Source organism: Ambystoma mexicanum, chromosome 10, assembly GCF_040938575.1.
Source record: "Ambystoma mexicanum isolate Mex_15411 chromosome 10, UKY_AmexF1_1, whole genome shotgun sequence".
In the NCBI taxonomy this organism is placed as follows: Eukaryota; Metazoa; Chordata; class Amphibia; order Caudata; family Ambystomatidae; genus Ambystoma; species Ambystoma mexicanum.
This window is the reverse complement of record NC_090932.1, coordinates 969443422-969461850: the sequence shown is the minus strand read 5'-3', so window position 1 is coordinate 969461850 and position 18429 is coordinate 969443422. Positions and strand designations below refer to the sequence as shown.

The following is an 18429-nucleotide window of genomic DNA, read 5'->3' as shown; positions in this document are numbered from 1 at the left end:
TCGGAGGATCAGGAGGACGGTGGTCAAGCAACAGCTTAACAACAGGCCCCGGTGCCTCCAGTGCAGCCACAGGCGGCTGCTCCACAACAACTCCCTCAAGCCCAAGTCGGTGGTCAAGCTCCGGTGCCACCTCTAGCACAGCCAATTGCTCAGCAAGAACTTCCCATCATGGCCCAGGCACGTGCACACGCGGCCCTGCAGCCCATCCCTGAGTTCGACGTATTGGGCCCACCATCCAGCATTGGGCCCAGGTGGAAGAGGTGGGTTGACCGCTTTGATATGTACTTTAGGGCCGCACAGGTGACGGATGATGACAGCAGGGTGGCGACAATGCTGTAGTCGGCGGGGCCTTCGGTCCAGGAGATTTCTGAGTCGCTTCCAGCAGGGGATGGCTCCTACGATGCGGCAAAGACTGCCCTCCAGGCTCACTTTCTCCCTCTTGCCAACTCGGACTATGAGAGATTTGTAATGCTGTTGGCCAAACAAAAGGAGGATGAAACGCTGGACACTTTCTATGGACGCCTGCGCCGCCTCTCCCTGGCATGCGCATGGGGAGACGCGGAGGACATGATACGCACCATGCTGATCCAGGCCTGCTCCTCGGGCAAACTCAGAAGGCAAGTCCTGAGGGAGCCGGGAATCACTCTACCCCGGATCCTCGAGCTGGGCCGGTGCCACGAGGTGGCGGAGGCTCGGGCATCTAGGATGGAGGTGGGGTCCCACTCAGTCAAGTCTGAGGAGGTGTGTGCCATGTGGCGGGGTGGAAGAGGATCGAGAAGGCCTGGGGTAGGACCCCGTGACAGAGCAGGAACAGCAGGGGAATCTTGCCAGAAATGCGGATACGACCTTCCGCACCCGACTGAGTGTCCGGCGGCCGGGAGAACGTGTGGTAGGTGCGGACTGCCTGACCATTTCTCAAGGGTGTGCAAGGCAGCCCTGCCGTGATGGTGCCGAGAGGCTCGGCTCAGACCGGGTTTCAGCGCCAAAGCCGACCACCGAACGTGGCCCAGGTGGACCAGGGCGGGGAAGATGCCCACGTGGAGGAGCCCGACGAGGATGAGGAAGAGAACATTTTCTTTGTCTCCAGTGTGGGGATCCTGAGGGGCAAGAACAGGAGACAACCGAGGTGCGTGGTGGAAGTCAATCAATCGCCGGTCCCGGTCCTGGTAGACACTGGAGCATCGGCCAATGTGATGGGCCTGGGGTATTATGATGCTCTGGACTCGCCCCCCAAGCTACTCACACCGAAAGCTTGCATATTTGCATTTGGGGACTGGAACCAATCCCACTGGACGGCGCATTCGTGGCAAAGGTGGAACACTCGAGCTTGCAGATCAAGGCCCAATTCTATGTAACGCCAGTGAGTACCAACACGCTCCTGAGCTGCGCGCCGCTGAGGCTCTTGGAATTGTCACATTCGCATATTCAGTGTAACTTGAGGACATTAATGATCTGCTCGACAAGTATGCTGCCCTCTTCAGTGGAATTGGACGGATGACTGGCGACCCGGTGAGGTTGCATATTGATGACTTTGTGCAGCCCATTGCCCTGAAACACAGCAGGGTGCCGTTTCACCTCCGGGAGCAGGTGGACAAGGAACTGGATAACCTCATGAGCCTTGAAATCATTGAGAAGGTCGAGGGCCCGACTCCCTGGGTATCCCCGATTGTGGTTGCGAGGAAGCCCAAGCAACCCGACTTTGTCCGTATCTGTGTAGACATGAGGCTGCCCAACAAGGACATTAGGCCATTAAAAGGGAGCGGCATCTCACCCCCACCATTGATGACATTATTGCAGAGGTACAAGGGGCTCGTTTCTTTCCTAAATTGGACCTGCGGGCAGGCTATCATCAGGTAGTCCTCCACCCGGAATCGAGGTATATCACCACATTCACCACTCACCGGGGGTTGTACCGCTACAAGAGACTGAGCTTCGGGGTGTCGTCGGCAGCGGAGGTGTTTCAGAACATCATCCGAGGCGCCCTCGCAGATCTGGAGGGTGTACTAAACATCAGCGATGACATCTTGGTGTTTGCAAGGACCGAGGTGGACCATCTGAGAAGGCTGGCGAAGACATTTGAGAGACTGCAAGTGGTAAGCCTCACCCTTCATAGGGACAAGTGTGAGTTTCTGCGCCCTTCCATCAAATTCTTCGGATTCGTATTCAAAGAGGGAGAGGTATCGCCAGACCCGAAGAAGGTCCAGGACATTAAGAAGGTGCAGCCGCCTGAGTTGGTGTCCGATGTGCGGAGCTTCCTTGGCATGGTCACCTACTGTGGGCGGTTCATCCAAAACCTCGCCTCTAGGTCTGAACATCTTAGGGCTCTAACGAAGAAGGAATCCACCTGGCACTGGGGCCCACTTGAGCAGGCTGCATTGGAAGACATCAAGGGTGCCTTGGCAGCTGAGGACACAATGGCGTTTTTCGACCCCGCATTACCATCCGAGATCATTGTTGATGCCAGCCCATTTGGTCTGGGCGCCGTGCTAACCCAGGTGGACCATGACGGGGGTGTTCGGCCAGTGGCATACGCCAGCAAAGTGCTTTCCGAGACTGAACAGGGATATTCCCAGATTGAGCAGGAGGCTCTGGCGGTCCTTTGGGGCTGCAGACATTTCCGGCTCTATGCCCTGGGACGCCCAAGTGACGGTGGTGACCGACCACAAGCCCCTGCTTCCCATTCTGGCAGGGTCCTCTTCAAAGCCACCGGCCAGGATCGAGCGGTGGATGCTCGCTCTTCAGGAGTATGGGGTCACCTTGGTGTATCGGCCGGGGGCCAACAATGCAGCAGACTATCTCTCCCGGTATCCGGGTGCACGTGGGGGAGTAGAATATGACACCTGTGCTGAGGAGGCTGATGATCATATCCGAATGGTGGTGAAGGCGGCCACGCCCAATGCAATGCCCTTGTCGGAGCTTGAGGCGGCAGCTGCCGAGGACGAGTGTTTCCAAATCCTAAAGCACTCCATGCAGCAGGGCTCCTGGAAGTCAGTGCTGGAGTCCTTGGCAGGACGGACTCAGGAGGCCAAGACGGGGCTACAGCAGCTATGGAAGATCAAGGAAGCGCTGTCCTTCTCGGCGTCGGGCCTTTTGCTTCGAGGCGACCGGATAGCGGTCCCACAGTCCAAGGTAAAAGATGTGATCACCCTGGCCCACCATGGACACCAAGGTGCCGCAAAGACCAAGGCAAGGCTGCGGCTGAAGGTTTGGTTCCCCGAGCTGGAGCTGAAGGTCGACGACTTGCTGGCGGCATGTGTCTGGTGCCAGGCGGCATCTCCGTTGCAGCGAGAGCCGGCCATCGAAGCGATGCCCCGGGGCACGCAGCCCTGGGAGGTGGTCCATGCAGACTTTGGATCAATGACCGTGGGCACCCACTTCCTGGTGATTGTCAATGAGTATTCCCGATACCCGGAGGTGGAGTTTGTGGAGTCTGTGTCTTTCGAGCACGTGGTGGTGGCTGTGGAGAAGGTCTTCGCGGCCCATGGATTCCCCACACACTGTGTTCGGGCAATGGCTCGCCCTTCCAGAGTGAACGGTTCTCTGAATTGATGGAGAGCTGTGGGGTTCACCACCGGAAGGTGTCCCCGCTGTGGCGCCGGGCAAATGGAGATGCTGAGAGACTAATGCGGACACTCAATAAGACCTTCCAGATCGCACAAGGGCAAGGACAGTCCCTCCAAAGAGCTCTGTATCAGTTCCTGCGGGTGTACCGCACCACCCCACATGCATCCACGGGGGTGGCGCCGGCTGAGGCCCTGTTCAGGCGCTGCCCGCGGGGTCTGCTGCCCGAGGTGGGGGAGAAAGACCCGGGGGTGATTGACAACCAACAGGTCGAGGCGGATGAGGATCGATCAGGAGAACTTGCGAAGGGGCCTCCGTCCTCAACGGCTGGAGCCCGGAGACGAGGTCCTCACCCGCAACAGACACCCCCATGGGAAACTCTAACTCCCCTATGAGCCAGGGCCATTGGACGTTGTGGCCGTAAAGGGGTCCATGGTGACTGCCTCCGACGGAAGATTTGCCGTCACCCGGAATGTCAGCTTCTTCAAGAAGCTGGGGGATCCCAGAACTGAACCCCCCTTGGAGCCGGACGTGATGGACATGCCGGATGATGGAGGCGGCTCCCCGAGCATACTCGAATCCCCTGTCCGGGGGACGTCTGGGGAAGGACCTCCCGTGCCGGAGATAAGCAGAAGGTACCCCCAGAGGGCTGGGCGAGGGAAACCCGCTTACCTCAGCTATTATGTGCTAGGACATGTAGCTGATCAACCTGAGTCTGGGGACTGTTGAGTAAGGGGACCCGGGCGGTTGACAATAAAGGGGTTTTGGGCAAGTGATGGGTGAAATGTTGTTGTTAAGCGTTGTGTGGTTAGCAGTGTATATTAATAAAGTGTTTGTTTGTCCTCCCGGAAAAGGAGGAGTGTGGCGCTGCCTGTGACGGGACGTGCTGTATAAATAAACGTGGTGTTCTCGGCCGCGTCAGAGCTACCAGGAAGCCCGAACTGTAAGGACGTGTGCTGTGTGGTCCTTGCAGGTTGGGGGCTTACGGGCATCGCGCGGGGGTGCTGTACCCACCCCCAACAGTCACCGCCTTCCTAAACTAAATTCCTCCTTTTAATTTAACTATCACCTCTTTGCTGATGATGCTCAGCTCTTCTCTACTGCTCAGAGATAGAAGTCACTGCATTCCCTTCCTCCCACAACAACACCACTCTCCCTTCCCCCCTCTCTTTTTCCCCTGAACTCTTCACCCCTTCCCCCATGGCTCGCAACCTTGCAGTTATCTTTGATAGCAAACTTAACCTCTTCCAGTTTATCATGGTCAATGACACCACAGCCAGACTCAACCTCCTAAACATTAGAAAAATCTGCCAACACCTGATGCACCACTCAACTAAAACGCGTATGCCTACGCTTGTGCTCAGCAAACTGGATCACAACGCAATATTGAAAAGTCAAAATGAACAGTACACGTATTAGTCCTGTGCTCTGCCCCAGTATTTGATATGAAAATGCATCTATAGCTGCAAATGGACACAGTAAGCATGGCATACTGCGATTACCATGTATATTGTAGAAATAGTGCATCACAAAAATGTGTATTTTGGCGCAAAAGAGTAATGATTCCAAGTTATTTAGAAACTGTTTTCTTATTATTATTAACACCTGATTAGGCGAGCATATCCATAAGTCCTGTATATAGTTGTAAATGTGTTTATTGTTAAAACATCAAATAAGCGTCTCAGTATCAATTGCCAACACGTGTTTCGACCACTTGGTCTGGAGGGGCAAAGAGTTCTCCAGCTGGATTCAGCAACACCGCCTTCCAATTCAACGCGTCTGTGGGAACCATTGACCCCCACCCCCACCCAATGAAGATGGATATACACACACTTAATCTACGAATTTAGGACCACAAGCCTTGTATTTGCTGGGAAACCGACAATGGGCCACAGCTCATGCTTATTATTAGTCTGAGACTGTGAACATTATACATGTTGCAAGGAACGGCAGAATATTTATTATGGGAGAACAAGACTTGTGAAGCAATCTTCTTTTATTTCTAAATGAATGACTAACAATTTAAAAGGGGAACTTTGATTATTTATTTTGCCATCAGAAAATCCAGCTGGTTGAAACACGTGTAGGCAATTGATATTGGAACACTTGTGGAGTACAGCACAAGCCTACTTCTTGGCCTACCCTTCTACTCTGGTGTCCAGTGAAATGGCCACGGGGAGAAATCCTGTGGCCGAAAATACAGGTTTTTTTGTGCTCTTTTGAACTTAATTAAATGGGGGGGTAATCATTTATTGCAAGGGGAGTATCGTGGGTCTCCCCCGCATATAATTGCATTGGAACGTGCAGCAAAAAAAACGTCTTTTCAGCCACAGGATTTTTCCCACGACCATATCACATAGAACCTCTACTCTTACGTCTCCCCTCAAAAAAGTCCTCCACTTTGAGTCAAGCACGGTTTTCATCCTTCCCAGACCCTCCTCCACCTCTCCCTAATGTCAGCATGCTCTGTGCTTCTCCATGCAAAATCATTCCCTCTTTAAATTCCTGCTACTCATTTATACATCCACATTTGGTGTTTCCCCCCACTCAGTCACTAACTGCACCGTGTTGTACTCTCCCTCTCGAACTCCCCACTCCGCATCTGTCAGTCCTATGTACCTCGAGATACCTGCACCTCTTCCCTCTTTTGCTCCTTTTCCCTTATTGCCCCACTTCACTGCGATACTCTCCTTTCGGCTATCAACGCCATCTCTTTGGTTAAAAACAAGAATCAAACTTCATCTCTCAATCTCTAACACTCTTTATGTCATTGCCCCTCTCATGGCGATCCGTTTGAAGCCTGCAGCCAAGTGCAACTATTGGCAGGACTCCTACCTCGCCATCATTAAGCGCAAGTGTAGGGCAGCAGAGAGGAAGTGGAGGGCATCAGGCTCATCCTCTGAAAAACTGGCCTGCCACCTGCTCCAAAGGCAATACAGACTGTCCTTTCTAAGAAGAAAGCCTACATCCAAGCCCGTGACTCGGCAGCCTCTAACAACTCGGCCGAACGCTTCAAAATCTGCAAGGAGCTGGCCAATCCTGCAGCCGTCTCCACCTCTCATGTTCCCTCCCAGGCCCTTCCCACGTTTCTGGTCTCTCATTTCACCACTAAAACTCAGGATATTCTTTCCATTCTCTCCTCTTCCTCTACCTCTCCCTCTGCCATTCCAGGCCCATCTACGGCCGTATCTCCTATTTCGTTCTCCTCCCTCTCCTTGTTCACTCCCAACAATGTTTCTAGACAAGTCAGATCTATGAAAATCTTGTCAAAGCTGGTGCTGCCCTGCCCCTCTATAACTATTAGGGACCACATTGACACCCTTGCTCCCGCCTTGGTCAATTTCTGCAATTGCTTTTTTGCCACTGAAACCTTCCCCTCCCACTCCAGCAAACTATTGCCTAATCTCCATCACTCCTTTCCTGGGCAAACTCCTGGAAAAGCTGGCCATCTCCCAGCTTAATCTACATACTGAATCTGTTAGTTGTCTTTGTGACCACCAGTCTTGCTTCAGAGCTGCCAGAAGCTCGGAAACTGCTCTCCTGAACACCTGTGTTGATTTTCTTTCCAATCTTTACTCTAACCTTCCTTCTGTGCTCATTCTCCTTGATCTATCCTCCACTTTCGACACAGTCAACCACGCCACCCTGCTCAATCGTCTCTTTGACAACCTGGTTATCTCTGGTCAGGCTCTAGCCTGGTTGACCTCCTTACTCACAGATCTACCCTTCCAGGTCCAACTTGGGTCCTTCCTCTCTTCTACCTCTCTCTCTCTACAAGTGGTGTTTCCCAGGGATCTCACCTCTCCCCTTGGCTCTTTAACCACTACCTGGCATCTCTGGCCCACTACATCTTTACCTTACGTTCTAACTTTCAGTGTTATTGCGATGACACCCAGCTCTCCTTCAGGCTTCCCTCGGTCTCTTCTGCTCCTTCTCTCACCTGACTGTCTGCAATTCAGGAATGTTGTGCTTCCAATGATCTATGCCTCAACACCAGTAAGACTGAGATCACTCTCATTGGAACACCTGCTCCTGCCGTCCATCACTCACTCTGGCCGCCCACCCTGGGCCCTCTACCTGAACCTTTCTGTGAGGCTAAGAACCTTGGTGTCATCTTCGACTCCACCCTCTCCTTCTCTCCTCACATCTCTGATGCCTCTAAGAAGTCACACTGTCAGCTGCACCTTCTCAGAGGTATTCTTCCTTTTCTCACTTTCCCCCAGAAGCTCAATGTCTCCAGAGCGCTGGTACTCTCTAGGCTGGACTACTGTAACAGCCTCTTCCTAAATTCGCCTTCTACTACTCTCCGCCCTCAACTCATACAGAACAGGACTGTGAGACTTGTCCTTGGCCTTAAGCCGAGGGATCAAATCTCTCCAGCCCTGAAATCTCTCCACAGGCTCCCTGTGGCTGCAAGGATCAAGTTCAAGACCCACCGCATTGTCCACAAGGCTTTCTGAGGCCGGGGGCCACACTACATCCAACATTCTCTTCCTAAGCATCTTGAGCCATCCGTTCATCCACCTCCAACTTTCTGAGGCTTCTCCAGGCAGAGAGTGGGGGGTAGATGTCTGTCCTCGGCTGGGACCTCCCTCTGGAACAGCCTCATTGCCTCTCTCAAACTTGAGCAGGATCAGCTAAGGTTCTGGAAGCAACTCAAGACATTCATTTTCGCTTTCGCTTTCTCTCTCCCTCTCCCTTGCTGATGTCCCTGTCTGCTGCACATACTAGTTACCTGGCCACCCTCTGAACTTACCGGACTTGGCTCCTGCCTGACCAGATCCCCTTGCACTGCCTCCAACCACTTAGGGACTGTATCTGGAACCCTATAGTCCACTGGCTCTCTGCACTTATGAGCCACCTCCTGGCAGCACTTATGAGTTCCTTTGCACTATCCCCTCTCCCCCTCCCCTCTGGCACTTCTCCATCTGCCCCCTGCACTTGTGCGATCTGAATGACACAGGCCTAGTAAGATCATTGTTTTGTCCTCCTCCTGTCTTCCCGTCCTTGTCTTGTTGCGCCTAGAAACACTTAGGCGCGTTAAAAATGACTTATCATATCAAACTCTACCTGCTAGCAATGGAAGGAGCCGAACAAATCCCTTCACCGATGTTAAACTAAATGCTGCCCCACAGCATCTGCATTCTGCCCTCAGGACCTCTCTGTGTAATTTGCAAATGTGTCAAAACTGGTTGGTCTCATGGTGCCCATGTTTAAAAATCCTTATGTTCTCTAGTGCCTGTTGTACGTTGTCACTCGTACCCTTTTACCACCACGTATACGTCACTCAATCAAAGAATGGTCTTCTATATAAAGGCCCCCTACCCTACGATTCCCTCTGCTCTTGGTTACTGCCTACTTTGTAAGTCATTTCTTTTCAAAATGAAACCTGATTCTTCATAAAATACAATACTTAAAAAATAAACTGTTAGATCACCACAACTTTTATGTGTTCAAATGTATGCATGAGGAACTCTGTATAATGTGTATGTTGTAATGTAATCATCAGCTGAAAATAAAGTTATAAAAAAATAAAATAAAAAATAACATCACATTACAGGGGCTCCTGAATATGACTTTAGAAATGACAGTACATTTGTAGCAAGTGGTCGACCCCCACCAGCAGAGAACAAAGCAGAAGGTCAATTTTCTCTGCCAATTGCGATAGTAGCCTTTGAAAGCCTTCCCATTTTTACATATCTGCCTTTTTTCTGAATTCACTAAAACTGCCATCAGTTCATGAGAATTAAAATGAAGATCTAGATGATTTTAAAACTATGGCTCATCTGTTCATGAACTACACAAACCTGTCTAGAGAGGGCCGTGGGCCACCCTTGTTTTCTGCTGGGTCACCTTGTGCGGGATAATCTCTTCACTACCTCACATCTGTTCTGGTGACATGTCACTGACACATCATAGACTCATCTCTTCCAGTCAAACTTTCCTGGATTGGGTGTTGACCTGCGCGGTCCATGTCGCATCCACGGGAGTATTAGGTCGCCATGCCCATTGTCTAGACCACAGCAAACTTGTGCTTCACGGGCACACCGAGTGCATGGAGCTCTGCCCCTTCTTCCTGGGGCGAGGCAAGTATATGGTGGTGGGAGTGAATTGATGTCACCTACCTTCTGTGGTGCATTGATGACTCCGATGCCATAGCCGTACTGGAGAGACCCCAACACGGCTGTGAAAACCGCCAGAATCAAAGCTCCCGTTAAGTGCTGAAAAGATCAGAAAATACATGTAAAGGGAACTATTCCAAAACTTTAGAAGTATTAACTTTCTGGCAATATTGGTGAACAGGAAGCATGCAATGATTAGGAAACATTAAAAAACATGAGTTTTGAGTTCTGATCTCTTATCATGACTCATTCCTGCCCCATCCCTACGTGAAATCACTTGTTACCTGAAAACCCACCCTGGGCAATACTTTCTCACAATGGTACATGCTTTCAAATACATGAACTGGTGGGTTTGCAATCCTCATTTTATGTTGGGAATGCCATAGGCCTACCACCTGCTCCAGAGACTCTTTGGCGATAGCTCAGTTGAAAAAGCGACAGTTGTCATTTTGGTGAATTAGTTATTTTCTCCTCATACCCATTCCTGAAAACATCCGGCCTTCTACCTTGGATTGTGCTTCACGCAATGGTCTTCCGTTCCCCTTTGAATTGGGCACAAGCAGAAACATGCTTCTGGTAAAGCCGGGGTGCCTTTTTCTGGTGGTCGTAAACACCAGTGTGTAAAGTGTAAATACGTGATGCAGTCACCGGGAAGGATAGCTCAGGGGCAACACTCTGGTCTCGTCAGCAAGACTACACTGAGCAACACTGGTTTGGTACCCAGTCCTGGTACTGCGCCTGGCGTCTGGCATAAAACGCAATATCAGAAAATGATTCATGGTTTAATTCCTGAAGAACGTCTAAGGCCTGAATAGGGGTGGAAAGGAATTCACGAGGATGCCTTTTGCTCTGATTTCAAATCCTACAGTCATGCATTAGTCAGTAAGAAAGATATCATGTTTTCAATGCCATGTTGTTGAATGACCGGTTTTGTGAGTGAAACCTACGCAGAAACCCAGACTACATCAGCAGGTCACAAATCTCAAGGGTTCACAGGTAGTGAAAAAAATGTACATCTTAATTCATATTCCAGAGGGTCAGATACCACCCAGTGCCTTTTTCTTGCACTGTTTATTCCTTTTAGAACGTTCACTGCCTCTTTGATACCCATGCTTTCTTTGCACTCAATATCTAAATAGGTATCCTTGTATCTATCTATTGATCTAACTATTTATAAATCTGTCTATCTTTATATCTATCTATCTATCTATCTATCTATCTATCTATCTATCTATCTATCTCTAGCTATCCATCTATCTATCTATCTATCTCTAGCTATCCATCTATCTATCTATTTATCTATATCTATTTATCTATCTATCCATCTTGCTACCTATCTATATATCCATCTCGGAGTCTATTTGTCCATGTATCTATGTATCTATCAATCTATCCATACATCCATCCATCTATATATCTAGCAATTTGTCTATCTTCCAGTATATCGATTTATGTATCTATCTAGCTAGCTAGCTAGCATAGACATATAGAACAAAGTCAGATAGATAGATACATGAAGTAATACATGAGTGTGTGAGTGAGTGGCCACTATGTGGATGAACCGGGAAGGGCAAGTGAGTCCATGAACGAGTGAAAGAGTGAGAGAGACAGGATGTTGAATGGATCGATGAGTGTGTGAATGGTTGAATGTGTGGAAGGGGGGAATGAGTGCAATACATATATGGTGTGGCTCTATATGAATCATCGTAGTGCTTAGAAGGGAGCACAAAGTGACACCTGCAGCAGATCCCTCTACCTCTTTTCAAAGGACTACCATCCAAACCAGGCATCTTGTTTGTGGACCTTCTCATGTCTGTTGCTATCTCATCACTCTAAGGTGCCTGGTGGAAAACTGAGCACAGTTACCTCTTTCAGTACTGTGATACGCCATCTGTTCTCTCTGGGTCTCCCTCCTTTTGGCCAGCCACTTAACTTCAGTGCATACACCCAGAAATTTTGGGGTCACCCTCTTTTGGGGAGACTAAGCTTTGCCGAAAATTGTTCTGTGTTACGCATATACATTTTCTTGAGTGTACAATCTTCCTGGTACCCATGCAAGACTGTGCACCTGTGGAAAAATACATGTTCTGGGCTACTGAGGTTTCTATTGCATAATGTGATGAATTCATGACCTCCCCTCCAGAAGGGGCCTCAGAACTCACATAATCATTATTGCTCACAGCTGCAGGTAATTAGACTATTAAGCACCCAGAAACGGGCGAGGGGTTCGGTTCTAGTGGATTTCCTTTGTGGGACTGAATGAATTCAAAAGATTAAAAAAGATGGAGACATCACTTTCCAGTATGGCCGCCAAGCAACTGATGCTCAGCGTCCGGCAGGAAGTAGTTCTTCCTTTCTCTGTTTTGGTGTCTGTAAGTGACACGGAAGGTGTGCAATGCCTACCGTTCAGATGGACTGGGCGGAGTGGGATGCCAGCGAGGTAGAGAAGGGCAGGAGGGATGACTGGAGATCAGGAGGGGAGGCCAGTCAGCAGGTGAGGTGAGAGGGGGAAGGTGCAGGAACAGCAGAGAGAGAAAGAGCAAATGTTGAAATCCTAAGAGACAACAGGATCCGTGATCACTCTGGCCAATATTGCCCGGACCTCAGGAATCCTGATTGGCTCACACGATGTTCGATCCAGGTTGCTAATACTTTTTCACATATACTTTGACGATCATTTATGTAGGTTTCTTCAAGGATCTCAATTAAAAATGGCTTTTGATAGGGATAAGCAAGGCTTTATTCGCTTGCTCTGCTTGCTGTCTCTGTGGCACAATAATATTCATATCCACCATGACTGTGCAAAAATAAAAATGAATAATTTGCATTACAGACAGTCTGTGGATACGCTGTGTCCATAATCAGAAGGCATACACTACACAGCCACATTGGCTCAATGCATGTGTGCTCCAGCACCTGTTTTAAAACTTATGTAGCACCAAGGTGGGATCATTGTGGACTGGGTCTCCAGGTCTGGTGTTCAAGAGGAAAATCCAATCCATGTTTTCAGGATATCCGCGCCAAGTGTGTTTTAATACAATGAGCATAAGTGGAGGTTATTTACATACTCAGGGTTTTCCTGAAAATGTGGTTTGATCCCGACTCTCATCTCAGTCCCCCTTATCTTAAGACATGCAGTGTACCCCATAAATCTCTGTCAAGGTCACACCACTATCTTTCTGTGCACATTGGGGCTGGGTTTCTCAACCCATCAAAGAGGATCGCCCAGTTGGGTTGTCAGAATGGCCCACAAATATGCAAAAGTTCTCAATTTTAATAAATTATATGCAAATGATTCCAAAACATATTCATTTTGGGCATTGTGAAAACCCGGCTGGATTTTAGTATTCGGTGGATCAACAAAACCAAACGTTGTTATCATCTCAATATCTCCTCATTCTCCAAAATGTGCAATTTTTTCACAGCAGGGGTCAGATTACAGAACCTTTGCACGGGTGCAAGTGGAAAGTAGCACAGTGTTAGCACTAGGGCAAAGCCCTAGTACAAAAAACATTAGAGCCGCAGTAGAAAACCTTGCACCATGATAAGTGTAATTTTGCATGCTATAAGCACTAGGGCAAAAAATGCCCTGTGCAAAACACGTAAGGCCCGAATCTTAGAATTCTTTGCACGGTTCAAAGTGACTTTGCACTGCCAACACAAACCCTTATTCATGGAACTGTGCAAGTTGTATTTTTGCAGGGCACAATGTCAGTTCACGGTCATTTTTACATAAAATGTACTTTGCACGGACTTCGCCCTGCGAAAATACAGTTTGCAAAGTTCCATAAATACGGGTTGTGTCAGCAGTGAAAAGTCACTTTGCACCACCGAACAGTCACTTTGCACTGTGCAAAACATCCCATGAATCAAGCCCATAGTGTCTGATTTGCAAAAGCGTTTTACAATGGCGCAATTCCATTGGAAAATGCTTTGTTGATCAGGCGCATACACTGTAAATGCGCTTTTTCACCAAGGCAACCTTTGCCCTGGTGCTAATATTGTGCAACTTTGCACGGGTGCAAAGTTTCTGTCATCTGGCTTAAGATGGTTACCTGCTACCAATAGAAGGTCATTTTTTATTTGCCCAAAAGAGAAACAGGTGGCTTTTTGGGGTAATATGTCCTTTGCAGCAACTTCTGAATAATCGAGTAGCCATTTGCCTAATGTATGGAATTGATTTGCCATTCTTTGGTCTCTTATACCCAGTTCTAGGGTTGAACTTGCGTTCGCTACTCAGTATTTCGGTCTTTGAACTGTATATAAAGAAATTATGCAAAGGATAATCAACCTGTTAATAGTGATTGATTGTCTGAATGACCAGTGCATCATGGACAGTGCAACAACACACCCGAATACAGAAATGTTCCAAAATAACTAAAATGTGCAGACAAAAGCAAAACCATGTGACTGAGGAACAATGTAAGCGGTCCTACTGACCAAAGATTTGTTTTGTGTGAAATAAAATATCCTAACCTACTAGCAATAACTCTTTAAGGAATATGTTATGTTATTTTGATTTATACTGTGTAACGCTACCACCAGGGGCAGTCTCCAGGCGCTCTAAAAGAATATATACTTTGGAGGGTTGTAAGTGCTGGGAAAATTCCACTTTTCAGCCAATCTTTATCTGGTTAATGCCCTGTATCTCTCTTAAGAGTATATATGCAGGGTTTTTTTTTTCTCCCATGAGCTCATTTTACATGAGTCCTCTCTCACTTGCCTCATTGCTGCTGCACTTGATCAATGACTCATGAGAGTGGCATCTCTCTGCACTTATCCCAGTTTTTCTGACTGACTGGGTGCACTTGTTTTCCCCCCTGCACTTGCCCCACTCCCCTGCCCTGTACGTCTGTGCACTTGCATGATCTAATCATCGCAAACTTGAAGGCTGTCTATCTTCGCTGCCTCCCCTCCTTGCACAGTGGAGCCTCAGTGCACATGGACACACTGCAGATTCGTTGTCAGACCTATTTGCTCTTATGCACACTGTTCATTGTATGTTATGCAGTTACTCTGCCTGTGCAGACTTGTATCACTCAGAAACTCAAGGGCTCTGGATGACTTGTTTTTTTTTTACCCTTGTTCCCTCCCTCTTTGAGCGCTTTGAAACACTTGCCTTGTGGATAGGCGCTTTACAAATAAACATGATCATACCATACCTTGCCATTGAGTCCTACGCTACGTATCAATTTGATGAATGTTGGTGAAACTGCATAGTAAAGATAGAGGATGCGTTTTCAATTGTGTAATAAATAAAAGTATGCGCATATATCATCTGCATGCTGACAAGAGCACTGAAAGTGCATGCACTTTTTAAGCAAGGGTTGTTTGTCGGCGCGCCCTGAGGCCACTTTGTTGGCATGTGTGCGCTTTAAAAAAAACAACACCAAACCACAGAAAAATCACGTCCCCCGACAACGCACCCTAACCTTTGATGCAGTAGAGACTCTGCTTAAACATCTTGATTCCCGTGAAGAAGCGCCCTCGGGGAGAGGACTCCCCCTAACCCCCACTCCCAATCTCCTCGTCAATGTGCTTATCTCGGGCTTTGTGCTAGCCAGGCAAACAACAGCGCGAGGAGGAAACCAATGAGCAACTTTATTAATAGAATTCAAGGAATGGTGATAACTTTGATAAGGGGGGACAGGGTTGCACATTAAGGCTGCAGCGGTCGTCTTTACAGCGACACTGCATTTCCCCAGACATACAGCAAACTGCTGAGCTGCCAATAGCAGACACCGCCTCGCTGACCCCTTGAACCGTGCCTTTGTGTAAATGACCAGCGGATCTCCTGAACCGAGGAACACAAGTTTAAAACAAAATGCAAACATTGACAGCTTTGCCCCAAGTAAGGTTGTGCCCATAAAACACAGCCATTTGCTTTAATCAAGTGACCAGTGGTGGTCTAGAGAGCTTTAAGTCACCAGCTGAGAGGACGATACATTGTAGCTAATCGTTTAAAATGTTACCTTTTCGTCCTGCATTTTTCTGTCCATTCTCTTTCGGTCCTCCCGGCAGAGAAGAGGTCACTGGGCAAAGGTATATGAGCCACAGGCGAGGAAGAGGAGGGGCCGGGGTGGGGGAGGGGAATAGGTACCTGCTGCCTCCCACCAGTATGTGTCTGATGTTTTTCGATTGTTTTGGGGTCAACAACGCTCAGCATTCATTGGACCACCGGAAAAAAAGGGGAGGAAGGAGGGCGGTTGTGCATCGATCTTATGGGAAAACCGGCTTCCGAACGCGTATTAAAAAGGCAGAAAATAGCATTAAAACATCTAGGATCGCCCTGCAAAAGAGACACGCACTCCTGGGATTGTGTCTCTCCCCTTTCCCGTGTCTTGGAAGAAAGATTAAGGAGCGCACACGGCACGTTGAGGGGTTTTTAAAGAGCGACCTTTGACACAATCGCCACTCCTCCACAGGGTTGCTTAATCCTCCAATTCATTTCTGCCTTCAAGTAAAAAAACAAAAAAAAAACAAAAGATCAATCGTTTGCAAGTCACCAGAAGTGAAAGGTTAACCGTGTTCCCGGTGAGAGAAGGGCCGCCCTTTCTAGCAACATAGTTTATATGTTTGTCAATATTACGTTTTATTGAATAGCTTTGTTTGCAGACTAACCCCGCGATCCAGCTATTACTCCATGGCTTTGCATCTTGATTCATGAAATTATTTGCGCATAAAACGCACTTTTGCGCGCCTTTCTGCCCGAAAATCCCTGTTTAAGATATGGGGATTTTCGGGAAGAATGGCGCGCAAATGTGCGTTTTACCCGCAAATAATTCCATGAATCAACTGTGTAGTCCCGGCGGGTCCTCCCTCCGCTCTCAAAGGAAGCGCCTCCCAAATGACTCGTGTTAATAATTCGCAGACAAGGTGGGTGTCCAGTTGGCGAAATTCGGTGTCAGCATTAAAGGAGGGCACGGGCGCGCGCTGGCAGGTTTGCACTGCATGCCCGACTTGCATGGTTGCTGCCTGCGAAGATCGCTATCTCCCTGACCCTTGGGGCAGCCTTGCTTCCACGGGACCTCCCCCCCCCCCCCCCCGCTGGAAGTCAGGACAATGAGACGGACAAACACTGGCGCTCAGTGGGTCATTTAGAGAGAAAAAAAACGCGCGCGGTTTACAGCAAAGTAGAGGAACCAACAGACTTAGGACAATAGACCAATAGCGAAGCGGGACTTTTGGAGGCAGGCTGTGCCATACTACTGAATTGTAGTATTGCTAAAATGTACTGAAATATGGTTTGAAATGGGACACTTATTATATCTTGAATAAAAATAGAAGTAATGAAATATGTAGTATTAAAAAAAAAAACGTTTAAACGTTCCAGGCTTCCCCCCTTTGTAACCTGTAAGCCCCACACATCTAAAACAAGCTGTTGAGTGAGGTCCCGTGTGTGAGTTTGACATTAAGGTACAGGAATCCTAGGTTCTGATCTGCACCCCAGCTACTCGAATGTGCCATAACGATTGATCCTGGGCAATTCACATTCTGTTCCGGTGTCACAGTTCACTTACATGCAAATATCTAGAGCTCTTTAGAAACCTGCTAAATTCATATTTTCGTCTTCTGAATGACCTCATAGGACATGGAGGACTACATTTTTTGTATATGTATTTATTTATTTTTACATTTATAGCAGCACACAAAGCCCTAAGGCATCTAGGCGCTAGTTACAACGCAAGTGCAGGACCTCTCATAAAAGTTACAGCATAAGGTAGATCGTGAAAGCACACTCCGGAAAATCCTCACCTCATGGCACGGGAAGGGGCTACTTCGGGTGTGCATGTAAGCATGAAAAGACAACATTTGTGTGGGTGCACAATCTGGTAAAGCCTCACCTCGTGGTACGGGGCTACTCATAGCTGGCATTAGGACAGCGTGGGCGAAGGTGACCGCCCGGGGCGCCATAGTCCCCGAGGGCACCATTAGCCCCCTAGGGTTCCAGCTCAGGTGGGGGAGAGACTTTCAAGGGCTACCCCGAGCTGGCATGGTTGGAGAAGTGCCATTTTGAAATTAAATGCGCTCGTAGGAGCGGGCTTATTTAAAAACAATAGGGTCACCCCACGCACCCACCTCCCCATCCCCCCCCCGATTGATCAGAGGCGTGGTGGGAGGGGGCACCAAATTGTTATTTTTCTGACTGTGACGCTGCTGCCTCTAAGGCCAGCACTGGGGCTACTTCATGTGTGCATGTAAGCATGACAAAAAAGACATTTGTGTGGGTGCAAATTGTGGTCATGCCTCATCTCACGGTATGGGGAACTGACAAGTCATAGGTTGACAAGTTAAATTGTTTTGAGACAGTTACAAAGATAGGTCATTCAAAAGCAATATAGAGATCAATGCCTTGAATATAAGTCTGCAGTAAACAAGCTTAGCGACATCCCCCGCTTGCTAGGTCCATATTAGGCACGGTGGGGCTGCAGGGATCCTAAAAAGCCGGAACTGGAACAGTACAGCAATGGTTCACCCACTGCATAGCGTAAAAGCCTCTTGATGTGAGGCAGGGTGCCACATCTAAGCAATTCTCTGCCACTCTTAACCTGCATCAGTCACTCAGAGAAGCTCTCAACACTAGCAATCTCCCACTCCTAAGGTTCAACAAACCATACATTTCTGTTGCACTATGGAAACCTACTGTACTATAGGCTGAAACCTACGGCACTATGAAGGCTAGGTGCCCCCCCCACCCACCATGCAGGATTCTCGAATCTTGATGCAGCCTCCACCCTTGTTTATT

The 18429-nt window shown here is 48.5% G+C and overlaps 1 protein-coding gene across 1 annotated transcript in view; it reads right to left on the bottom strand.

Annotated features, from left to right (window-relative positions):
• The window catches only part of SLC2A2 (solute carrier family 2 member 2), a 291893-nt gene extending 276080 nt beyond the window's left edge, over positions 1-15813 (bottom strand). Inside the window, exons 1-2 of the mRNA XM_069618757.1 lie at positions 15656-15813; positions 9687-9782 (exon numbers count right to left, since the gene is read on the bottom strand). Of these exons, the coding sequence (XP_069474858.1) occupies positions 9687-9782; positions 15656-15682 (123 nt within the window). The 5' untranslated portion in view covers positions 15683-15813. The remainder of the gene's footprint in view (positions 1-9686; positions 9783-15655) is intronic.
• Between the last annotated feature and the right edge of the window lie 2616 nt (positions 15814-18429).